At 45.1% G+C, this 25,550-nt stretch overlaps 1 protein-coding gene across 3 annotated transcripts in view; it reads right to left on the bottom strand.

Annotated features, from left to right (window-relative positions):
• map2k1 (mitogen-activated protein kinase kinase 1) overlaps positions 1 to 25,550 on the bottom strand; it is a 51,895-nt gene that overhangs the window by 3,931 nt on the left and 22,414 nt on the right. For 2 of the 3 annotated variants that reach the window (XR_005040885.1, XM_036968829.1), the window contains exons 6-9: positions 20,258 to 20,382; positions 17,948 to 18,158; positions 8,595 to 8,659; positions 8,165 to 8,223 (exon numbers count right to left, since the gene is read on the bottom strand). Coding sequence is in view for 2 of the 3 variants with exons in the window: in XM_036968829.1 (XP_036824724.1) it covers positions 8,165 to 8,223; positions 8,595 to 8,659; positions 17,948 to 18,158; positions 20,258 to 20,382 (460 nt within the window). In the remaining variant the exon portion in view is untranslated. The other variant, XM_036968830.1, reaches the window with a different exon arrangement.

The raw sequence follows: 25,550 nt of genomic DNA, 5'->3' as shown, positions 1-25,550 counted from the left end.
TCTACATTAATGTGGATGCTACCATGATTACGGATAGTCCTGAATGAATCGCGAATAATGATGAGAAAAGTTACACAGGCACAAATAATCATACCCCTCAAGACATGCTAACCTCTCACCATTACAATAACAGGGGAGGTTAGCATTTTATATCAAGACATGCTAACCTGTCACCATTACAATAACAGTGGAGGTTAGCATTTTATATCATACCTCCAAGACATGCTATCCTCTCACCATTACGATAACAGTGGAGATTAGCATTTTATATCGTACCCCTAAGACATGCTAACCTCTCACCATTACAATAACAGTGGAGGTTAGCATTTTATATCATACCCCTAAGACATGCTAACCTCTCACCATTACAATAACAGGGGAGGTTAGCATTTTATATCATACCCCCAAGACATGCTAACCTCCCACCATTACAATAACAGGGGAGGTTAGCCTTTTTGGGGGGGGGGGGGGGCAGAACGACAGATTTGTACCTTGTCAGCTCGGGGATTCAAACTTGCAACCTTTCGCTCTAACCACTAGGCTACCCTGGCGCCCCAGGGTAACATTTGACATAATATCTTCTTTAAGCATTCCAGGGATATGACTCTGAATATATACAACATCTCCCCTATAAACATTACAGGGATATGGCTCTGGATATATACAGCAACACCTCCCCTATAAACATTACAGGGATATGGCTCTGGATATATACAGCAACACCTCCCCTATAAACATTACAGGGATATGACTCTGACTATATACAGTAACACCTCCCCTATAAACATTACAGGGATATGGCTCTGAATATATACAGCAACACCTCCCCTATAAACATTACAGGGATATGACTCTGACTATATACAGTAACACCTCCCCTATAAACATTACAGGGATATGACTGAATATATACAACACCTCCCCTATAAACATTACAGGGATATGACTCTGAATATATACAGCAACACCTCCCCTATAAACATTACAGGGATATGACTCTGAATATATACAGCAACACCTCCCCTATAAACATTACAGGGATATGACTCTGACTATATACAGTAACACCTCCCCTATAAACATTACAGGGATATTGCTCTGGATATATACAACACCTCCCCTATAAACATTACAGGGATATGGCTCTGAATATATACAACAACACCTCCCCTATAAACATTACAGGGATATGGCTCTGGATATATACAACACCTCCCCTATAAACATTACAGGGATATGGCTCTGAATATACACAACACCTCCCCTATAAACATTACAGGGATATGACTCTGAATATATACAGCAACACCTCCCCTATAAACATTACAGGGATATGACTCTGGATATATACAGCAACACCTCCCCTATAAACATTACAGGGATATGGCTCTGAATATATACAACACCTCCCCTATAAACATTACAGGGATATGGCTCTGGATATATACAGCATCACCTCCCCTATAAACATTACAGGGATATGACTCTGAATATATACAACACCTCCCCTATAAACATTACAGGGTCTGAATATATACAACACCTCCCCTATAAACATTACAGGGATATGACTCTGAATATATACAGCAACACCTCCCCTATAAACATTACAGGGATATGGCTCTGGATATATACAGCAACACCTCCCCTATAAACATTACAGGGATATGACTCTGGATATATACAGCAACACCTCCCCTATAAACATTACAGGGATATGACTCTGAATATATACAGCACCTCCCCTATAAACATTACAGGGATATGACTCTGAATATACACAACACCTCCCCTATAAACATTACAGGGATATGACTCTGAATATATACAGCAACACCTCCCCTATAAACATTACAGGGATATGACTCTGGATATATACAGCAACACCTCCCCTATAAACATTACAGGGATATGACTCTGAATATATACAGCAACACCTCCCCTATAAACATTACAGGGATATGACTCTGAATATATACAGCAACACCTCCCCTATAAACATTACAGGGATATGACTCTGAATATATACAGCAACACCTCCCCTATAAACATTACAGGGATATGGCTCTGGATATATACAGCAACACCTCCCCTATAAACATTACAGGGATATGGCTCTGACTATATACAACACCTCCCCTATAAACATTACAGGGATATGACTCTGAATATATACAACACCTCCCCTATAAACATTACAGGGATATGGCTCTGAATATATACAGCAACACCTCCCCTATAAACATTACAGGGATATGACTCTGAATATATACAACACCTCCCCTATAAACATTACAGGGATATGGCTCTGAATATATACAGTAACACCTCCCCTATAAACATTACAGGGATATGGCTCTGAATATACAGCAACACCTCCTCTATAAACATTACAGGGATATGGCTCTGAATATATACAGCAACACCTCCCCTATAAACATTACAGGGATATTGCTCTGAATATATACAGCAACACCTCCCCTATAAACATTACAGGGATATGACTCTGAATATATACAGCAACACCTCCCCTATAAACATTACAGGGATATGGCTCTGGATATATACAGCAACACCTCCCCTATAAACATTACAGGGATATGGCTCTGAATATACACAACACATCCCCTATAAACATTACAGGGATATGACTCTGACTATATACAACACCTCCCCTATAAACATTACAGGGATATGACTCTGACTATATACAACACCTCCCCTATAAACATTACAGGGATATGACTCTGGATATATACATCAACACCTCCCCTATAAACATTACAGGGATATGACTCTGAATATATACAGCAACACCTCCCCCATAAGCATTGCTGTCTCTTGTATGAATGTTATACCCTTGTATTGCTACTGATGTATCATCAAATTAATTATCTATGTTAGTCTCAGAAATGTCTAATATGTGTGAATGTTATCTGATGTTAGCAAGTTATTGATTTCATGAACCTTATTTCTAAGGCATCATATATTAATATGGGCTATTTTCAGCCCTTTCCTGGGGAGCTTATCAGAGATAGACATAATATGGAAAAGAGCAGACAAAGCAAGAGAAAATAATACACATTTAGCAGTCCAGTAATCAGTTGGTGTGTGTGTGTGTGTGTGTGTGTGTGTGTGTGTGTGTGTGTGTGTGTGTGTGTGTGCTGCGGGGGTTCAGGCTACGAACCCATAGGCTTGGCTCTCTCATCCCTTCCAGGCTTCTGGGAGGGAGGGTGGACAATGAGCCTGTCGTAGCGGATGTAAGCAATGTCCCCACGAGCTCTGGTAGCTTTCATGGCTGGGATCAGTTACTTCCTCTTCTGGTGCACAGCTTCAGGATAGTCCTTCCTGAGGAGGATGTACATTCCTCTCAAGTTCTTGGCTCTTTCCAGAACAGCTACCTTGTCATTTAACCTCAAGAACTTGACCACTATCGGCCTGGGCCTGTCACCTGGACCGATGGTGGGTGTTACAGTTCTGTGGGTGCGCTCCACCTCAATCTTCCTGTGGTCCATCTTCAGTTTCTCAGAGATCTTTTCCTTCACTTTGTCCTCAGAATCCGTCCAGGTCTCATTGAGATTCTGCGATTCTGTCCACGACCATGTTATTCCGCCTTGATTGTCCCTCGAGATAATCCGTTTTTTTCCGCCATTGTTATCATGGATTCACATACACAAACTGAAGTCCTCTCTCAATGACTTACAGATTGCTGTCATCTTGCCATTCTGTTTCAACTCATCGAGCTGACTCTGGGAGAACGGCAAACTGTTCTTTAGGTCCTTGACCTCTCTGGTCAGGTCGTCCGTTTTTTTTTTTTATTAGTTGAATCCACCAGTATTTGGACAAAACACTTGAAGCTAATTTCTTGTTGTAACAACTGCTTGTAGAACTATTTTTGTTCCTTTAAAATATCCTTTAAAAGATCCTCAACCTGAGACACACCAAAGTCCTCAACGGTACTCCCAAGCGAAGTCCCTCAATAAGGCCTTGAAGAAGTCCCACTACATAATCCTTGACGACATTCTGTAAAAATCAAATCTTATTTGTCACATGCGCCGAATACAACAACCGTACAGTGAAATGTTTACTTACAAGCCCTTAACCAACAATGCAGGGGGTACAGAGTCAATGTATGGGGGAACCGGTTAGTCGCGGTAATTTAGGTAATACAGTTGAAGTCGGAAGTTTACATACACCTTAGCCAAATACATTTAAACTCAGTTTTTCACAATTCCTGACATTTAATCCTAGTAAAAATTCCCTGTTTTAGGTCAGTTAGGATCACCACTTTATTTTAAGAATGTGAAATGTCAGAATAATAGTAGAGAGAGTGATTTATTTCAGCTTTTATTTCTTTCATCACATTCCCAGTGGGTCAGAAGTTTATATACTCAATATTTGGTAGCATTGCCTTTAAATTGTTTAATCTGGGTCAAACGTTTCAGGTAGCCTTCCACAAGCTTCCCACAATAAGTTGGGTGAATTTTGGCCCATTCCTCCTGACAGAGCTGGTGTAATAGAGTCAGGTTTGTAGGCCTCCTTGCTCGCACACGTTTTTTCAGTTCTGCCCAAACATTTTCTATAGGATTGATGTCAGGGCTTTGGGATGACCACTCCAATACCTTGACTTTGTTATCATTAAGCCATTTTGCCACAACTTTAGAAGTATGCTTGGGGTCATTGTCCATTTGGAAGACCCATTTGCGACCAAGCTTTAACTTCCTGACTGATGTCTTGAGATGTTGCTTCAATATATCCACAATTTTCCTACCTCATGATGCCATCTATTTTGTGAAGGGCACCAGTCCCTCCTGCAGCAAAGCACCCCCACAACATGATGCTGCCACCCCCGTGCTTCACGGTTGGGATGGTGATCTTCAGCTTGCAAGCCTCTCCCGTTTTCCTCAAACATTCATTACAGTCATTATGGCCAAACAGTTCTATTTTTGTTTCATCAGACCAGAGGACATTTCTCCAAAAATTACAATCTTTGTCCCCATGTGCAGTTGCAAACCGTAGTCTGTTTTTTTTATGGCGGTTTTGGAGCAGTGGCTTCTTCCTTGCTGAGCGGTCTTTCAGGTTATGTCGATATAGGACTTTTACTGTGGATATAGATACTTTTGTACCTGTTTCCTCCAGCATCTTCACAAGGTCCTTTGCTGTTGTTATGGGATTGATTTGCACTTTTCACACCAAAGTACGATCATCTCTAGGAGACAGAACACGTCTCCTTCCTGAGCGGTATGACGGCTGCGTGTTCCCATGGTGTTTATACATGCGTACTATTGTTTGTACAGATGAACGTGGCACCTTCAGGCGTTTGGAAATTGCTCCCAAGGATGTACCAGACTTGTGGAGGTCTACAATTTCTTTTCTGAGGTCTTGGCTGATTTCTTTTGATTTTCCCATTATGTCAAGCAAAGAGGCACTGAGTTTGAAGGTAGGCCTTGAAATACATCCACAGGTACACCTCCAATTGACTCAAATTATGTCAATTAGCCTATCAGAAGCTTCTAAAGCCATGACATAATTTTCTGGAATTTTCCAAGCTGTTTAAAGGCACAGTCAACTTAATGTATGTAAACTTCTGACCCGCTGGAATTGTGATACAGAGAATTATAAGTGAAATAATCTGTCTGTAAACAATTGTTGGAAAAACAAATGCACAAAGTAGACGTCCTAACATTTGTTGAAAAACAAGTTTTTAACTCCAACCTAAGTTTATGTAAACTTCTGACTTCAACTGTATGTACATGTAGGTGGAGTTAATAAAGTGATAGATAATAACAGAGAGTAGCAGCAGCGTAGAAGAGCGGGGGGGGGGGGGGGGGGGGGGGGGGGGGGGTCTTATGGCTTGGGGGTAGAAGTAGACTAGACTTGGCGCTCCGGTACCGCTTGCCGTGCGGTAGCAGAGAGAACAGTCTATTACTAGGGTGGCTGGAGTCTTTGACAATGTTTAGGGCCTTCCTCTGACACCGCCTGGTATAGAGATCCTGTAGTGCCTTGCGGTCGGAGGCCGAGCAGTTGCCATACCAGGCAGTGATGCAACCAGTCAGGATGATGCTCTTGATGGTGCAGCTGTGAAACCTTTTGAGGATCTGAGGACCCATGCCAAATCTTTTCAGTCTCCTGAGGGGGAATAGGTTTTGTCGTGCCCTCTTCACGACTGTCTTGGTGTGCTTGGACCATGTTAGTTTGTTGGTGATGTGGACACCAAGGAACTTGAAGCTCTCAACCTGCTCCACTACAGCCTCGTCGATGAGAATGGGGTGTGCTCAGTCCTCCTTTCCTGTAGTCCACAATCATCTCCTTAGTCTTCATCACGTTGAGGGAGAGGTTGATGTCTTGGCACCACACGGCCAGGTCTCTGACCTCCCTATAGGCTGTCTCATCGTTGTCGGTGATCAGACAGACCTACAACTACATCGGCAAAGTTAGTGATGGGGTTGGAGTTGTGCCAAAAGCTGCCAAAGGTACGCATCTTCACACTTGTCGGCACCCTCAATGCATTTTCTGCAGTGCAACCTGGATGAAGAGAGTTTGCACTCTATAGGAGAGGGGAAATAGTTCTATAGGAGAGGGGAAATAGTTATATGGGAGAGGGAAATCACAGCTGACACTGATCAGTGTTTTCACTACTATCTCTATGGCACTCACCTGACAGAACTACAGCCTGAGTGTAGTGTACAAACCAGAACCTGACAGAACTACAGCCTGAGTGTAGTGTACAAACCAGAACCTGACATAACTACAGCCCGAGTGGCACAGCGGTCTAAGACACTGCATCTCAGTGCTACAGACAACCTGGTTCGAATCCAGGCTGTATCACAACGGGCCGTGATTGGAAATCCCATAGGGCGGTGCACAATTAGCCCAGCGCCGTCCAGGTTTGGCTGGCTGTCACTGTAAATAATAATTTGTTCTTAACTGACTTTCTTGGTTAAATAAAATGTTGACTTCAGGGTGCCTGAAACGCCCCCTAATTCAATTTGCGATGATTCCGCTAAGAAAAGTCTGCCAAAACCTAAAACGTCAACATACAAGTGTAAGTAAAAACAGATGTAAATAAGTTAGAAATTGCGCAAACTAACGAACAAACACGTCTCATAAAAGTAATTATGTTTTTGTTTAGTTAGCTTTTGCTAATTGTAGAAATACAAAATGTTCCTTCTTCAGAAGTAGCTAGGCAGGCTAGTATATTAATAATTATATAGTTAATATAAGTAGACATGCACTCATAATTGACTGTAGCGCATATAAAGCTACTGGTGACTGAAAACGAGTGACGAATTTCCGGGGCGAGGGCGGTCCATTTAAAAATCACTCCTTCCTCCCGCGCCCGTTGCCCTGCTAGCGTCAACTCGTCATGACACGTCGTCAGAAGTGTCCACTTCATTTGAGGGCTGAGGGGATAGGGGTTTGTCTTTGAAGTGTTTTGAAAGCTGCCATAGTTTTTAAAAATGTTTTAATCAAAGTTGCCGGTATGCCACGTGTCCTACTTGTACACTCGTAACAACCTAGGCATTATGAAACGTATATTTGATCCAATAAGCCATTTTATTTGTTTGTTAACCAAATTCGACATTCCTTTATTGACCTCTTTACAAAAACTCCTCGCTTGGCGAGTGAAGAAAAACAAACCAAAAACGCAACCTGCTGGAGAAGGCAGATTTGGGGCCCAGTTTATCCCTCTCTGGTATACCGCGTGTAGTTTATTGGATCAATAGACGTTTCGTAATGATTAGGCTGTTACCAGTATACGGATATAAGTAGGCCACGTGACACCCCGGAAACTTGGAGAGAAAAAAATACGTTTTATAATGGGAGTTGTGCCTGTTGTTAACACGCCAATATGCCCTCTGATTGTCTAGAATAGTCCTTCTTCCCGACTGCCTTCCATTTTCGAAGACTTTTCTGTTCATTGTTAGAGCTGCCACTAGAGTATCTGGCCAATATAATGGATAGTCTGTGAGTGTACTCAAAGCAGCGACTCCGTGCCATTGCTACCACACACTCATACCACTAGGTGGCAGCGTTGTCAATGTTGAATGCTGATGTCTGAACTGAAGTGGATTCATTGCCTTCGGAGCTGCGACAACAAACAAGGTCCACTGTGTTTTAACTCAACAGCTTTAAGTAGTCGCTTTTGGTTTTAATTACTTACCATTTATTCACAAAGTCTTGAAATTCAACGCCGAAAATACCAGGCAGCTTAGGAGGAGGCTGGAGAAACAACAACAACAAGATGGTCCAATCGCATCACAGAGGAGATGGATGGAGAGGATATATAAATGATTCAGCCTTGAAGAAATTACACTCAGGACATGCAGGCTTTCATTCACAGTTCAGTACACCACCATCCCAATCAGCATGGGAATGAAGGCAGGGTCTACCTTACAGCAGAAACAGTCTGATATTGTAACCAGGATTTATATGACTTTTGAATAAACTGAAAAGTAGAAGCAAATTGTTTATTTTTTTAATTTTTATTTTATTGTAGATTTCATTTTTTATATTCAAATTACTTGCTGAATTGATTGTTATTATTAAACTCAAATTGACACCAAACACCGATTGTAACAGTCTTTACTCACCTCATTAACTATGTAGTCCAGCAGTTCAAAGATAGCCATAGGAGGTCTGCTGTCTGGCCCACAGGCTGAGGGAAGACAGAAACAGGGCTGAGGGTTAACTCTCAATACGTCAGGTCTGCTGTCTGGCCCACAGGCTGAGGGTTAACTCTCAATACAGCAGGTCTGCTGTCTGGCCCACAGGCTGAGGGTTAACTCTCAATAAGCCAGCTAGTTGGCCCGGCTACTCAGATTGTTATCAGTATAACCTGTAATGACACACAGGAGATGAATGAGTGCAGACCTGAGATCTGAAGTGTCTCAGAGTGCTGATCTAGGATCAGGTCCTCCTTGTTTATGTAATTGTATTCGTTATGATCAAAAGGAAAACATGTATCCTATATCAGCACTTCTACTCTGAAAGGTTTTGTGGACATGGGCCCAGAGATCTGAGAGGATTGTATAGATAAGCATTATGCTATTTAATATTTTATTAGGATCCCCCATTAGCTGTTGTTGAAGCAGCAGCTACTCTTCCTGGGATTCCACACAGAACACAAAACACAGAACACGGAACACGGAACACGAAACATGATACAGAACACAAAACACAGAACACAGAACACAGAACACAGAACACAGAACACAGAACACGAAACATGAAACATGATACAGAACATCAAACATGATACAGAACACAGAACACAGAACACAGAACATAGAACATAGAACACAGAACACGAAACATGATACAGAACATCAATAGACAACAACAGCGCAAGGACTGAACTACACAAATTTAACCTAAGAACACTTACAATCCACCTCATTTTTCACAAACAAAATGCTATGGGCACAGTCTAACAACGAAAGGGATTTTTATTAGATTTTATTTAACCTTTATTTAACTAGGCAAGTCAGTTAAGAACCAATGATTCTTTACAATGACGGCCTACCAGAAGGCAAAAGGCCTCTCCTGCGGGGAGAGGACAAAACACACATCATGGCAAGAGAGACACCACAACACTACATACAGAGAGACACCACAACACTACATACAGAGAGACACCACAACACTACATACAGAGAGACACCACAACATAAAGAGAGACACCACAACACTACATAAAGAGAGACACCACAACACTACATACAGAGAGACACCACAACACTACATACAGAGAGACACCACAACACTACATAAAGAGAGACACCACAACACTACATAAAGAGAGACACCACAACACTACATACAGAGAGACACCACAACACTACATAAAGAGAGACACCACAACACTACATAAAGACAGACACCACAACACTACATAAAGAGAGACACCACTACATAAAGAGACCTAAGACAACAACATAGCAAGGCAGGAACACATGACAACACAGCATGGTAGCAACACAACATGGCAGCAACACAACATGGCAGCAACACAACATGACAACAACATGGCAGCAACACAACATGACAACAACATGGCAGCAACACAACATGGTAGTAACACAACATGGTAGCAGCACAAAACATGGTACAAACATTATTGGGCACAGACAACAACATAGCAAGGCAGGAACACATGACAACACAGCATGGTAGCAACACAACATGGCAGCAACACAACATGACAACAACATGGCAGCAACACAACATGACAACAACATGGTAGCAACACAACATGGTAGCAGCACAAAACATGGTACAAACATTATTGGTCACAGACAACAGCACAAAGGGCAAGAAGGTAGAGACAACAATACATCACGCAAAGCAGCCACAACTGTCAGTAAGAGTGTCCATGATTGAGTCTTTGAATGAAGAGATAAAACTGTCCAGTAACGGATTGGACTTCCTCTTTACCTCCCTGCAAATAATACTTCAATGTACATGTGATGAAAAATAATATAGAAACTCATATTTAAATGTAGCAATTCAATAACAAACGCCGTTTAGCCTGCACATCTTTTACAGCATGGCATTGCCTCGTTGCTCATGTGGTGTGCAAGTGATTCTCATTTCTCTGATGGTTTTCAATTCCTCTGGGTCCTCTTGTTCCACTGTGCTCATCTCTCTGTCTGTCCTGTGCAACTATTTCCAATGCATCGGTGCAACAATGTTATCGTAAGCGGTCAAAAGTGATGACACAAAACGCACTTTCTCTCCTCAACTTTCCCCGTGTGTTAATTTGGCCTATGCCGTAGTCCTGTTTTACATTCAGCAATGATCTACATCAAGCCTGCTTCTCTCCCATCTTACAGACTCTTGACCAGTGCTATTTAGGCCTAGTATAAATATATGTCCTATCGCTTTGCAGCCTATAGTTTTTCCTGGGATTTCCTGACAACATGATGAGGTGCCACTGCGAGTGGATAGCTGCCATTTTACAGACTCCTGACCCAGACAAGATGACGAGGTGCCACTGCGAGTGGATAGCTGCTATTTTATAGACTCCTGACCCAGACAAGACGACGAGGTGCCACTGCGAGTGGATAGCTGCCATTTTACAGACTCCTGACCCAGACAAGATGACGAGGTGCCACTGCGAGTGGATAGCTGCCATTTTACAGACTCCTGACCCAGACAAGACGACGAGGTGCCACTGCGAGTGGATAGCTGCCATTTTACAGACTCCTGACCCAGACAAGATGACGAGGTGCTACTGCGATGGGATAGCTGCCATTTTACAGACTCCTGACCCAGACAAGATGACGAGGTGCCACTGCGAGTGGATAGCTGCCATTTTACAGACTCCTGACCCAGACAAGACGACGAGGTGCCACTGCGAGTGGATAGCTGCCATTTTACAGACTCCTGACCCAGACAAGATGACGAGGTGCCACTGCGAGGGGATAGCTGCCATTTTACAGACTCCTGACCCAGACAAGATGACGAGGTGCCACTGCGAGTGGATAGCTGCCATTTTACAGACTCCTGACCCAGACAAGATGACGAGGTGCCACTGCGAGGGGATAGCTGCCATTTTACAGACTCCTGACCCAGACAAGACGACGAGGTGCCACTGCGAGTGGATAGCTGCCATTTTACAGACTCCTGACCCAGACAAGATGATGAGGTGCCACTGCAGTGGATAGCTGCCATTTTACAGACTCCTGACCCAGACAAGATGACGAGGTGCTACTGCGATGGGATAGCCATTTTACAGACTCCTGACCCAGACAAGATGACGAGGTGCCACTGCGAGTGGATAGCTGCCATTTTACAGACTCCTGACCCAGACAAGATGACGAGGTGCCACTGCAGTGGATAGCTGCCATTTTACAGACTCCTGACCCAGACAAGATGACGAGGTGCCACTGCGAGTGGATAGCTGCCATTTTACAGACTCCTGACCCAGACAAGATGACGAGGTGCCACTGCGAGGGGATAGATGCCATTTTACCGACTCCTGACCCAGACAAGATGACGAGGTGCCACTGCAGTGGATAGCTGCCATTTTACAGACTCCTGACCCAGACAAGATGACGAGGTGCCACTGCGAGTGGATAGCTGCCATTTTACAGACTCCTGACCCAGACAAGATGACGAGGTGCCACTGCGAGTGGATAGCTGCCATTTTACAGACTCCTGACCCAGACAAGATGACGAGGTGCCACTGCAGTCGATAGCTGCCATTTTACAGACTCCTGACCCAGACAAGATGACGAGGTGCTACTGCGATGGGATAGACATTTTACAGACTCCTGACCCAGACAAGATGACGAGGTGCCACTGCGATGGGATAGATGCCATTTTACAGACTCCTGACTAGCGTTATTTTGTGCTTTTTTTGTTGTTGTTGCTGATCTTAACAATTTTTGTACATAATGTTTCCGCCATAATTTGCTATGACTGGGAAAAAAAAGCTTCTTGACATCAGAACAGCGACCAGTAACCTCGATTTGGATGAAGATTTAAACTTCAATGAGTCGGCAGATCTGGATCTTATGCTTTTACCCCGGACCTGATCCCAAGAACTCGAAAGAGGAAGCAGAGGCGAAAGAGCAGGGGCAAGCGAGGCGGCATCATGATTAGACTACGTCTGCGAGCATCTAGAACACCGTCGCCTTCCTGTTTTGTTTGGGTAACATACAATCAATAGAGAGAAAAAAAAACTGGTCGAGCTCCGTTCCAGATCTGAAGAACTGTAATATCTTTTCACAGAGTAGTGGCGAGGACATGGATAATATAAACCTTGCTGGCTTTTCCATTTTGTATTTTTATTTAACCTTTATTTTAACTTGGCAAGTCAGTTTAAGAAAACAAATTCTTATTTACAATGACGGCCTAACCCGGTCACACCCAGACGACGCTGGGCCAATTGTGCACCGCCCTGTGGCACTCCCAATCACGGCCGGATGTGATACAGCCCGGATTCGAACCAGGGACTGCAGTGACACCTCTTGCATGGGCTCCCGCCACTCGGGAGCCCATGCATTGTCAAGATAGGACGGCAGGTAAGATGAGAAGGGGAGGGGTTAAAAAACAGCTGGTGTCCAAGCTCTAATGTTAAAGGGATACGCCAGGAGTTTTAGTAATTAATCTACTTCCCCAGAATCATATTTGGTATTTGGTATTTTATTAGGATCCCCATTAGCTGTAGCAAAAGAAGCAGCTACTCTTTCTGGGGTTCACACAGAACACAGGACACAGAACACAGAACACAGGACACAGAACATAGAACACGGAACACGGAACACAGAACACGGAACATGAACCATAATACAGAATGACATAATACAGAACATCATTAGACAAGAACAGCTCAAGGACAGAACTACATACATGTTTTTTAAAGGTACACGTAGCCTACATACTGTATATGTTTTGACCATGACAGTTTACAATCTAAGGTAACGCCAAGTAATTTAGTCTGCTCAACTTGTTCAACAGCCACACCATTCATTACCAGATTCAGCTGAGGTCTAGAACATAGGCTCTTAGTTTTAGAGATGTTCAGGACCAGTTTATTACTGGCCACCCATTCCAAAACAGACTGCAACTCTTTGTTAAGGGTTTCAGTGACTTCATTAGCTGTGGTTGCTGATGGGTATATGGTTGAATCATCAGCATACATGGACACACCTGCTTTGTTTAATGCCAGTGGCAGGTCATTGGTAAAAATAGAAAAGAGTAGAAGGCCTAGAGAGCTGCCCTGTGGTACACCACACTTTACGTGTTTGACATTAGTGAAGCTTCCATTAAAGAAAACCCTTTGAGTTCTATTAGAAAGATAGCTCTGAATCCACAACATGGCAGAGGTTGAAAAGCCATAGCACTTACGTTTTTTCAACAACAGATTATGGTAAACAATATCAAAGGCACTTAAATCTAACAGTACAGCTCCCACAATCTTGTTATTATCAATTTCTTTCAACCAATCATCAGTCATTTGTGTCAGTGCAGTACATGTTGAGTACCCTTCTCTATAAGCATGCTGAAAGTCTGTCGTTAATTTGTTTACGGAGAAATAGCATTGTATTTGGTCAAACACAATTTTTTCCAAAAAGTTGATAGGTCTCCTAGAACCAGTAAAGGCCTCTTTACCACTCTTGGGTAGCGGAATGACTTTGGCTTCCCTCCAGGCCAGACAAAGACTTTCCTCTAGACTCAGTTTAAAGATATGACAGATAGGAGTGGCTATAGAGTCAATAAGCCATCTGATTGGATAAAAGATGGAGTTGAATGTGTTTCTGCCCATAATTTCATTTAAAATACTCCAAAGTGTTTTTTTCATTGTTCTTTATAACATTGATCTTGGCTTCATAATACAGTTTCTTCTTCATTAATATGGGCTATTTGCAGCCCTTTCCTGGGGAGCTTATCAGAGACATAATATGAAAAGAGGAAACAAAGCAAGAGAAAATAATACACATTTAGCAGTCCAGTAATCAATTGGTGTGTGTGTGTGTGCTGCGGGGTTGAGGCTCTGAACCCATAGGCTTGGCTCTCTCATCCCTTCCAGGCTTCTGGGAGGGAGGGTGTACAATGAGCCTGTCGTAGCGGATGTAAGCAATGTCCCCACACGCTCTGGCAGCCTTCATGGCTGGGATAAGTTACTTCCTCTTCTGGCGCACAGCTTCAGGATAGTCCTTCTTGAGGAAGATGTACGTTCCTCTCAAGTTCTTGACTCTTTCCAGAACAGCTACCTTGTCATTTAACCTCAAGAACTTGCCCACTATCGGCCTGGACCTGTCACCTGGACCGGTCACCTGGGCCTGTCACCTGGGCCTGTCACCTGGACCGATGGTGGGTGTTACAGTTCTGTGGGTGCGCTCCACCTCAATCTTCCTGTGGTCCATCTTCAGTTTCTCAGAGATCTTTTCCTTCACTTTGTCCTCAGAATCCGTCCAGGTCTCATTGAGATTCTGCGATTCCGTCCACGACCATGTTATTTCGCCTTGATTGTCCCTCGAGTCTGATTTATCTGTCATTGTTATCATGGATTCACACACAGAACTGATGTCCTCTCTCAATGACTTACAGATTGCTGTCATCTTACCGTTCTCCTGTTTCAACTCATCGAGCTGACTCTGGGAGAACTGCAAACTGTTCTTCAGGTCCTGGACCTCTCTGGTCAGGTCGTCCATTCTTTCATTAGTAGAATCCACGAGTATTTGGACAAAACACTTGAAACTATTTTCTTGTTGTAACAACTACTTATAGGTCTCTTTTTGTTCATTTAAAAGATCCTTCACGTGTGATAGAGACACACCATTGTCCTCAACGGTACTCCCGTCGGCTTTGGTCTTTGTCATGGTAGCTAGCAATGAGAGAGACTCTAACCCAGAAGCTTATAAGAAATCCCACTACAACCTCCGACGAGCCAACAAACCAAGAAAAGCATCAATACAGGAATAAGATTGAATCCTACCACACCAGCTCTGATGCTTGTCGGATGTGGCAGGGCTTGCAAACTACCACGGTCTACAAAGGTAAACCAAGCTGCGATCTGCCCAGTGACGCGAGCCTACCAGACATGGTAAATGCCTTCTATGCTCGCTGGAGGATGAATGAGAGCACCAGCTGTTCCAGACTGTGTGATCACGCTCTCTGTTGCCGATGTGAGTAAGACCTTTAAACAGGTTAACATTCACAAGGCCACACACGGATTACCAGGACGCGTACTTCACTGACATTTTCAATCTCTCTCTGACCCAGTCTGTAATACCTACATGTTTCAAGTAGACCGCCATAGTCCCTGTGCCCAAGGAAGCAAAGGTAACCTGCCTAAATTATTATCGTCCTGTAGTACTCACATCGGTAACCATGAAACGCTTTGAAAGGCTGGTCACACCAACACCATCATCCCAGACACCATGGACCCTCTCCAATACACATACCGCCCCAACAGAACCGCAATCTCACTGCCCTTTCCCACCTGGACAGGAGGAACACCTATGTTAAAAAGTTGTTAATTGATTACAACTCAGCATTCAACACCATATTACATACCCTTCAAGCTCATCACTAGGCTCAGGACCCTGGGGCTTTCTGACCGGCCACACCCAGGTGGTGAGGGAAGGCAACAACACACCGACCCTCAATGTGGGGGCCCATCAGGAGTGCGTGCTTAGTCCCCTCCTCCCTGTTCACCCGACTGCGTGGCCACGCACGACACCAACACCATCATTAATATTTCCGACAGCATGACGGTGGTAGGCCTGATCACTGACGACGACGAGACAGCCTATAGGGATCGTGGAAACGGAAAGCCCGAGCATGCCCCCATCCGCAAAGCAGGTTCGAGAGCTTCAAGTTTCTCGGTGTCCACATCACTAAGGAATTATCATGGTCCAACACAGTTGTGAAGAAGGCACGAAGGAACCCCCCCCAGGAGGCTGAAAAGATTTGGCCTGGGCCTTCAAAAAGTTATACCATCGAGAGCATCCTGACTGGCTGCGTCACTGCCTGGTATGGCAACTGCTCGGCATCTGACCGCAAGGCACTACAGAGGGTAGTGCGTACGGCCCAGGACGTCATTGGGGCCACGCTCCAGGACCTCTATACCAGGTGGTGTCAGAGCCATAAAATTATTTGTAAAAGACTCCAGCCGCCCAAATCATAGACTGTTCTCTCTTCTACCGCACAGCAAGCGGTACCAGTGCACCAAGTCTGGAACCAACAGGACCCTGAACAGCTTCTACCCCCAAGCCATAACAATGCTGAATAGTTAGTCCGGCTATTTGGTTAACTACTTAAACATCTACATTGACCCCCCCCCCCCCCCCCCCCCCCCCCTCTTTTAGTTGTTGCACTAACTCTTCTGACGCATCACATACGCTGCTGCCACTGTTAATTATCTATCCTGTTGCCTAGTTACTTTACCCCTCCCCATATGTACATGTACACCTCAAGTGTCTCGTACCCCTGCACATGGACTTGGTCCTGGTACTCCCTGTATATAGCTCCACGTGTATGTATATATAGCTCCACGTGTATATATATATAGCTCCACGTGTATATATATATAGCTCCACGTGTATATATATAGCTCCACGTGTATATATAGCTCCACGTGTATATATATATAGCTCCATGTGTATATATATATATATATATATAGCTCCACGTGTATATAGCTCCACGTGTATATATATAGCTCCACGTGTATATATATATAGCTCCATGTGTATATATATATATATATATATATATATAGCTCCACGTGTATATAGCTCCACGTGTATATATATAGCTCCACGTGTATATATATAGCTCCGTGTATATATATAGCTCCACATGTATATATATATAGCTCCACGTGTATATAGCTCCACGTGTATATATATAGCTCCACGTGTATATATATAGCTCCGTGTATATATATAGCTCCACGTGTATATATATATAGCTCCATGTGTATATATATATATATATATAGCTCCACGTGTATATAGCTCCACGTGTATATATATATAGCTCCACGTGTATATATATAGCTCCGTGTATATATATAGCTCCACGTGTATATATATATAGCTCCACATGTATATAGCCTCGTTATCTTTACACATGTCTTTCATCATTGAGTCAGATATACTTGGATGTGTAGTGTCAGGGTTTGTTGCTTGCATGTCATGCCTAAAGTTTGCTAATCTTGCCAATGAAAAAAAATCATTAAAGTAGTTAGTACCCTATGGAACCCTATTCCCTATATAGTGCACTACTTTAGACCAGAGCCCTATGGAACCCTATTCCCTATATAGAGCACTACTTTAGACCAGAGCCCTATGGAACCCTATTCCCTATATCGTGCGCTACTTTAGACCAGAGCCCTATGGAACCCTATTCCCTATATAGTGCACTACTTTAGACCAGAACCCTATTCCCTATATAGTGCACTACTTTAGACCAGAGCCCAGACACTCACAGCTGCCTGGCTGTCCGGGGGGTATGGGCTTGGGAGAGGTGGTGTCACTAGAACAGGCGTCCCCTTCCACCGGGAACCCATAGATAATTTCCAGTTCGCGGGCGTCGGGGGGAGGGATGGGAAAGCGTCCGACAGCCATCTCAACCAGAGAGAGACCCATACTCCAGATATCAGACTGGACAGAGTAGTGAGTTCCCTGGAGACGCTCCGGCTGGGAGGGGGGTAGGAGAGGGAGATGGGGGGGAGAGATAGAGAGACAGGATGAATGATAAGAGCCAAAATAGTGCAAAGCTCTCTGGTGAATACAGTGATACACTGCCTGAATGCTTTTCAAGCAACAAATACATACATACATAATTATATTCCAGACAGTAAACAGAAATTAAAGTATAACTCTTTCAGATCTAAAACTAAACTGTCAGTGTTTCCTGTTTTGGTTTTGGACCTAGCAATACACAGCTGATTCAAATAATAACTATAAAAAATAAAGTTTGATGATGAGTTGATTATTTGAATCAGGTGTGTAGTGTTAGGGCAAAAGCCATAGATGTCAAGAGACCAGGCCAGTCCTCCTAAAGCCTAATTCATTCTGTAAAATGGCTTCCCTGCACACAACTACACAGGATCCCCATTTTGCGTAGCTATTTGTAGTTCTTGTGTACTATGGTAGCTATTTGTAGTTCTTGTGTACTATGGTAGCTATCTGTAGCTATTTGTAGTTTTTGTGAACTATGGTAGGTATTTGTAGCGATTTATAGCTATTGCATTATGTAAACTCAGCAAAAAAAGAAACGTCACTTTATCAGGACCCCGTCTTTCAAAGATAATTAGTAAAAATCCATTGTAAAGGGTTTAAAGACTGTTTCCCATGCTTGTTCAATGAACCATAAACAATTAATGAACATGCACCTGTGGAACGGTCGTTAAGACACTAACAGCTTACAGACGGTAGGCAATTAAGGTCACAGTTATGAAAACTTAGGACACTAAAGAGACCTTTTTACTTACTCTGAAAAATACCAAAAGAAAGATGCCCAGGTTCCCTGCTCATCTGTGTCAACGTGCCTTAGGCATGCTGCAAGGAGACACGAGGACTGCAGATGTGGCCAGGGCAATAAATTGCAGCGCTACAGGGAGACAGGACGGACATCTGATTGTCCTCACAGTGGCAGACCACGTGTAACACCTGCACAGGATCGGGACATCCGAACATCACACCTGTGTGACAGGTACAGGATGGCAACAACAACTGTCCGAGTTACACCAGGAACACACAATCCCTCCATCAGTGCTCAGACTGTCCGCAATAGGCCGAGAGAGGCTGGACTGAGGGCTTGTAAGCCTGTTGTAAGGCAGGTCCTCACCAGACATCACCGGCAACAACGTCGCCTATGGGCACAAACCCACCGTCGCTGGACCAGACAGGACTGGCAAAAAGTGCTCTTCACTGACGAGTCGTGTTTTTGTCTCACCAGGGGTGATGGTCGGATTCGCATTTATCATCGAAGGAATGAGCATTACGCCGAGGCCTGTACTCTGGAGCGGGATCGATTTGGAGGGTCCGTCCTGGTCTGGGGCGGAGTATCACAGCATCATCGGACTGAGCTTGTTGTCATTGCAGGCAATCTCAATGCTGTGCGTTACAGGGAAGACATCCTCCTCCCTCATGTGGTACCCTTCCTGCAGGCTCATCCTGACATGACCCTCCAGCATGACAATGCCACCAGACATACTGCTCGTTCTGTGTGTGATTTCCTGCAAGACAGGAATGTCAGCGTTCTGCCATGGTCAGCGAAGAGCCCAGATGTCAATCCCATTGAGCACGTCTGGGACCTTAGATCGGCGGGTGAGGGCTAGGGTCATTCCCCTCAGAAATGTCCGGGAACTTGCAGGTGCCTTGGTGGAAGAGTGGGATAACATCTCACAGCAAGAACTGGAAAATCTGTGCAGTCCATGAGGAAGAGATGCACTGCAGTACTTAATGCAGCTGGTGGCCACACCAGATACTGACTGTTACTTTTGATTTTGACCCCCCCTTTGTTCAGGGACACATTATTCCATTTCTGTTAGTCACATGTCTGTGGAACTTGTTCAGTTTATGTCTCAGTTGTTGAATTTTGTTATTCTCAAACAAATATTTACACATGTTAAGTTTGCTGAAAATAAACGCAGTTGACAGTGAGAGGAGGTTTATTTTCTTGCTGAGTTTTACTATGTAGGGTACAAATAAGGCTGAACAGTAGCTGAGGAGACAGACAGAGTGTGAGGGCAGCAAGAGAGAACTATAGGTCGGCTACTGGAGTAACTTACAGACATGTAGGAGCGGGTTCCCACAAAGGAGTTGGCCATGGAGTCGATGAGCTGACCGCTCACTCCAAAGTCACACAGCTTGATCTCACCACGGGAGTTAACCAGGATGTTAGATGGCTTCACATCTGAGAGAGAGAGACAGGCAGAGAGGGAGACAGGCAGAGAGGGAGACAGGCAGAGAGGGAGACAGGCAGAGAGGGAGACAGGCAGAGAGGGAGACAGGCAGAGAGGGAGACAGGCAGAGAGGGAGACAGGCAGAGAGGGAGACAGGCAGAGAGGCAGAGAGGGAGACAGGCAGAGAGGCAGAGAGGGAGACAGGCAGAGAGGGAGACAGGCAGAGAGGCAGAGAGGGAGACAGGCAGAGAGGGAGACAGGCAGAGAGGGAGACAGGCAGAGAGGGAGACAGGCAGAGAGGCAGAGAGGGAGACAGGCAGAGAGGCAGAGAGGGAGACAGGCAGAGAGGGAGACAGGCAGAGAGGCAGAGAGGGAGACAGGCAGAGAGGGAGACAGGCAGAGAGGGAGACAGGCAGAGAGGGAGACAGACAGAGAGGGAGACAGGCAGAGAGGGAGACAGGCAGAGAGGGAGACAGACAGAGAGGGAGACAGGCAGAGAGGGAGACAGGCAGAGAGGGAGACAGGCAGAGAGGGAGACAGGCAGAGAGGGAGACAGGCAGAGAGGGAGACAGGCAGAGAGGGAGACAGGCAGAGAGGCAGAGAGGGAGACAGGCAGAGAGGGAGAGGATGAGCAAGAAAGAGGCATGAAACATTTAAGAGGGTACAGTCTGTTCCAGTTTGCTCCCTAGTAAATCTAGGACCACGGAGGGACAGACCAGACATGTACTGGGGTGAATCTAGAACCACGGAGGGACAGACCAGTCATGTACTGGGGTGAATCTAGAACCACGGAGGGACAGACCAGTCATGTACTGGAGTAAATCTAGAACCACGGAGGGACAGACCAGTCATGTACTGCAGTAAATCTAGAACCACGGAGGGACAGACCAGTCATGTACTGGGGTAAATCTAGAACCACGAAGGGACAGACCAGTCATGTACTGCAGTAAATCTAGAACCACGGAGAGACAGACCAGTCATGTACTGGGGCAAATCTAGAACCACGGAGGGACAGACCAGTCATGTACTGGGGTAAATCTAGAACCACGGAGGGACAGACCCGTCATGTACTGGGGTAAATCTAGAACCACGGAGGGACCAACCAGTCATGTACTGGGGTAAATCTAGAACCACAGAGGGACAGACCAGTCATGTACTGGGGTGAATCTAGAACCACGGAGGGACAGACCAGTCGTGTACCGGGGTGAATCTAGAACCACGGAGGGACAGACCAGTCGTGTACTGCAGTAAATCTAGAACCACGGAGAGACACACCAGTCATGTACTGGGGTAAATCTAGAACCACGGAGGGACAGACCAGTCATGTACTGGGGTAAATCTAGAACCACGGAGGGACAGACCAGTCATGTACTGGGGTAAATCTAGAACCACGGAGGGACAGACCAGTCAAGTTAAAGTCAATTATCAAAAAAATGGTTTCAACAGTGTGTTGTTAATTCTTTTTGAAAATTTGTTTACGACATTTGTTTTTAGGAATATTGAGAATGTAATAGTTTAGTCATACAGTGGAAGTTTGTCTGGAAGATAGTTACAGTGGAAGTTTGTCTGGAAGATAGTTACAGTGGAAGTTTGTCTGGATACCCTGAATCAAAAAATGTCCTAGACTTTTGTTCTGGTCTTTCTCCTCTCGAGGTTATGGCGATAGTGACTCCACACGGTATTTAGACGCCTGGAAAGGATATTTCAACCGAGAACAGTGTGAGCCCCCCCCCCCCCCCCCTGAGAACAGTGTGAGCCCCCCCCCAAGAACAGTGTGAGCCCCCCCCCCCAAGAACAGTGTGACCCCCCCCCCCCCCGAGAACAGTGTGAGCCCCCCCCCCCCCCGAGAACAGTGTGAGCCCCCCCCCAAGAACAGTGTGAGCCCCCCCCCCGAGAACAGTGTGAGCCCCCCCCCCGAGAACAGTGTGAGCCCCCCCCCCGAGAACAGTGTGAGCCCCCCCCCCCCAAGAACAGTGTGAGCCCCCCCCCCCAAGAACAGTGTGAGCCCCCCCACCAAGAACAGTGTGAGCCCCCCCCCCCCAAGAACAGTGTGAGCCCCCCCCCCCCCTGAGAACAGTGTGAGCCCCCCCCCCCCCCCCTGAGAACAGTGTGAGCCCCCCCCCCCCCCCCCCGTCTAAACGGCTGAAGTACAGGTGACAACGACGTTCACTACGGTCCTGGGAACAATCAGATTATTTCCCAGATATTGATATCGGGACACGATGAAGAGCCATCCTCTCTGACAGTCATGAGTTACATTGTGAGGATGAACTGTAAAGCCATATGAAGAGGGGAAGTGGAGGGGGGGGGGGGGGGGGGGGGGGGGTCAACCGTGCCTGTAATTGATTTAGGGTTGACTGTGGGGGTCTGAAAAATGAAATGTATAGTAATTTAGACCAAAAATGTATTGGCGATACCAATCTGTCATGAACATGCCACTCACGGCAGTGTAAAACAAGGAGAAATGTGGACCGTACAGAGAACACTTAAAGCTGTAAATATAAAATAAAAATGTAAACGTACATTCTGCCAGCGTCTCTGGGGGTCTTAAAAATGGAGTGATAGAACCAACGTGAAACACTAGGGACTGAAGGAGAGACGGAGCTCTTCCCCTAAACTGTGAGGAGAGCACCAAGTGAGGGGAGGGTGTACTGCTCATCCTGCAGGTGGCTTCTGAAACTAATTCAATATGTCTAATAATTCTTTGAGTCTAAAGAGAGGCGTTTCTTCCCAGGAAACCTTATCTTTTCATGTCCTCCATGTCCTCAGAAACCCATTTGGGCAATTCTAACAATGCTAACTGTGCTAACAATGCTAACAGCGCTAACAATGCTAACAACGCTAACAGTGCTAACCATGCTAACAATGCTAACCATGCTAACCATGCTAACAGTGCTAATGCTAACAATGCTAACAGTGCTAACAGTGCTAACCATAATTGGAGCATTGATGGTACAGTACAGGCTTTTGTTTTACCAATCCCAAATATGGATCTCATTTTCAGTGAAGATCTAGCATCCCATTTGGATAGAACAGATGGGATGGATGATGGTCCTCGCCCTAATCTCAATTATGTGACAATTATTAAGCATTTATTTTCTGTCTTCCTTGTTCAAGTCAATATGTTTTCTAGGTGGTGTGGAACAAATCAAATCAAATTTTATTTGTCACATACACATGGTTAGCAGATGTTAATGCGAGTGTAGCGAAATGCTTGTGCTTCTAGTTCCGACAATGCAGTAATAACCAACGAGTAATCTAGCTAACAATTCCAAAACTACTACCTTATACACACAAGTGTAAAGGGATAAAGAATATGTACATAAAGATATATGAATGAGTGATGGTACAGAGCGGCATAGGCAAGATGCAGTAGATGGTATCGAGTACAGTATATACATATGAGATGAGTAATGTAGGGTATGTAAACAAAGTGGCATAGTGAGTGATCGCTGTTCAAGACGAGGGAATGTTGGAAACTGATTAATTGACTTGAGCATTGTTTTAGTATGTTTATAATCATATAAGTAACCTAGCGATAGTGATCCACGTTGTTATGCAGTGTGGTTTTAATAAAATCTAGTTTGAGCTAATTTATTTTTCTGAGTACGACTGGAATTCGAACCAGAATCTTAGAACCAGACTGCGCTATTTCACTCTAGGATTATATTTCCCTGTTGAACAAATGTGATTGGATGGTTCACAAACCACTCAGAGCATGACCAGTAATCCCAAATACAGCTCAATCTCTGCACAGAGAAAGTATGGGCAACAGTGTCAAACACCAAGACGGTATGGTCCACAGTGTCAAACACCAAGACGGTATGGTCCCCAGTGTCAAACACCAAGACGGTATGGTCCCCAGTGTCAAACACCAAGACGGTATGGTCCACAGTGTCAAACACCAAGACGGTATGGTCCAGTGTCAAACAGCAAGACAGTATGGTCCACAGTGTTAAACACCAAGACGGTATGGTCCCCAGTGTCAAACAGCAAGACGGTATGGTCCCCAGTGTCAAACACCAAGACGGTATGGTCCCCAGTGTCAAACAGCAAGACGGTATGGTCCCCAGTGTCAAACACCAAGACGGTATGGTCCACAGTGTCAAACACCAAGACGGTATGGTCCACAGTGTCAAACACCAAGACGGTATGGGCAACAGTGTCAAACACCAAGACGGTATGGTCCACAACGTGTCAAACACCAAGAAGGTATGGTCCCCAGTGTCAAACACCAAGACGGTATGGTCCCCAGTGTCAAACACCAAGACGGTATGGTCCACAGTGTCAAACACCAAGACGGTATGGTCCACAGTGTCAAACACCAAGACGGTATGGTCCCCAGTGTCAAACACCAAGACGGTATGGTCCACAGTGTCAAACACCAAGACGGTATGGTCCACAGTGTCAAACACCAAGACGGTATGGTCCCCAGTGTCAAACACCAAGACGGTATGGTCCCCAGTGTCAAACAGCAAGACGGTATGGTCCACAGTGTCAAACACCAAGACGGTATGGTCCCCAGTGTCAAACACCAAGACGGTATGGTCCACAGTGTCAAACACCAAGACGGTATGGTCAACAGTGTCAAACACCAAGACGGCATGGTCCCCAGTGTCAAACACCAAGACGGTATGGTCCCCAGTGTCAAACACCAAGACGGTATGGTCCCCAGTGTCAAACACCAAGACGGTATGGTCCCCAGTGTCAAACACCAAGACGGTATGGTCAACAGTGTCAAACACCAAGACGGTATGGTCCCCAGTGTCAAACACCAAGACGGTATGGTCCCCAGTGTCAAACACCAAGACGGTATGGTCCCCAGTGTCAAACACCAAGACGGTATGGTCCCCAGTGTCAAACACCAAGACGGTATGGTCCCCAGTGTCAAACACCAAGACGGTATGGTCCACAGTGTCAAACACCAAGACGGTATGGTCCCCAGTGTCAAACACCAAGACGGTATGGTCCACAGTGTCAAACACCAAGACGGTATGGTCCACAGTGTCAAACACCAAGACGGTATGGTCCACAGTGTCAAACACCAAGACGGTATGGTCCCCAGTGTCAAACACCAAGACGGTATGGTCCCCAGTGTCAAACACCAAGATGGTATGGTCCACAGTGTCAAACACCAAGACGGTATGGTCCCCAGTGTAAAACACCAAGACGGTATGGT

This window comes from Oncorhynchus mykiss, chromosome 30 (genome assembly GCF_013265735.2).
Source record: "Oncorhynchus mykiss isolate Arlee chromosome 30, USDA_OmykA_1.1, whole genome shotgun sequence".
Classification (NCBI taxonomy): domain Eukaryota; kingdom Metazoa; phylum Chordata; class Actinopteri; order Salmoniformes; family Salmonidae; genus Oncorhynchus; species Oncorhynchus mykiss.
Note: the sequence above shows the minus strand (reverse complement) of the source record. Positions and strands in the feature narration are given on the sequence as shown.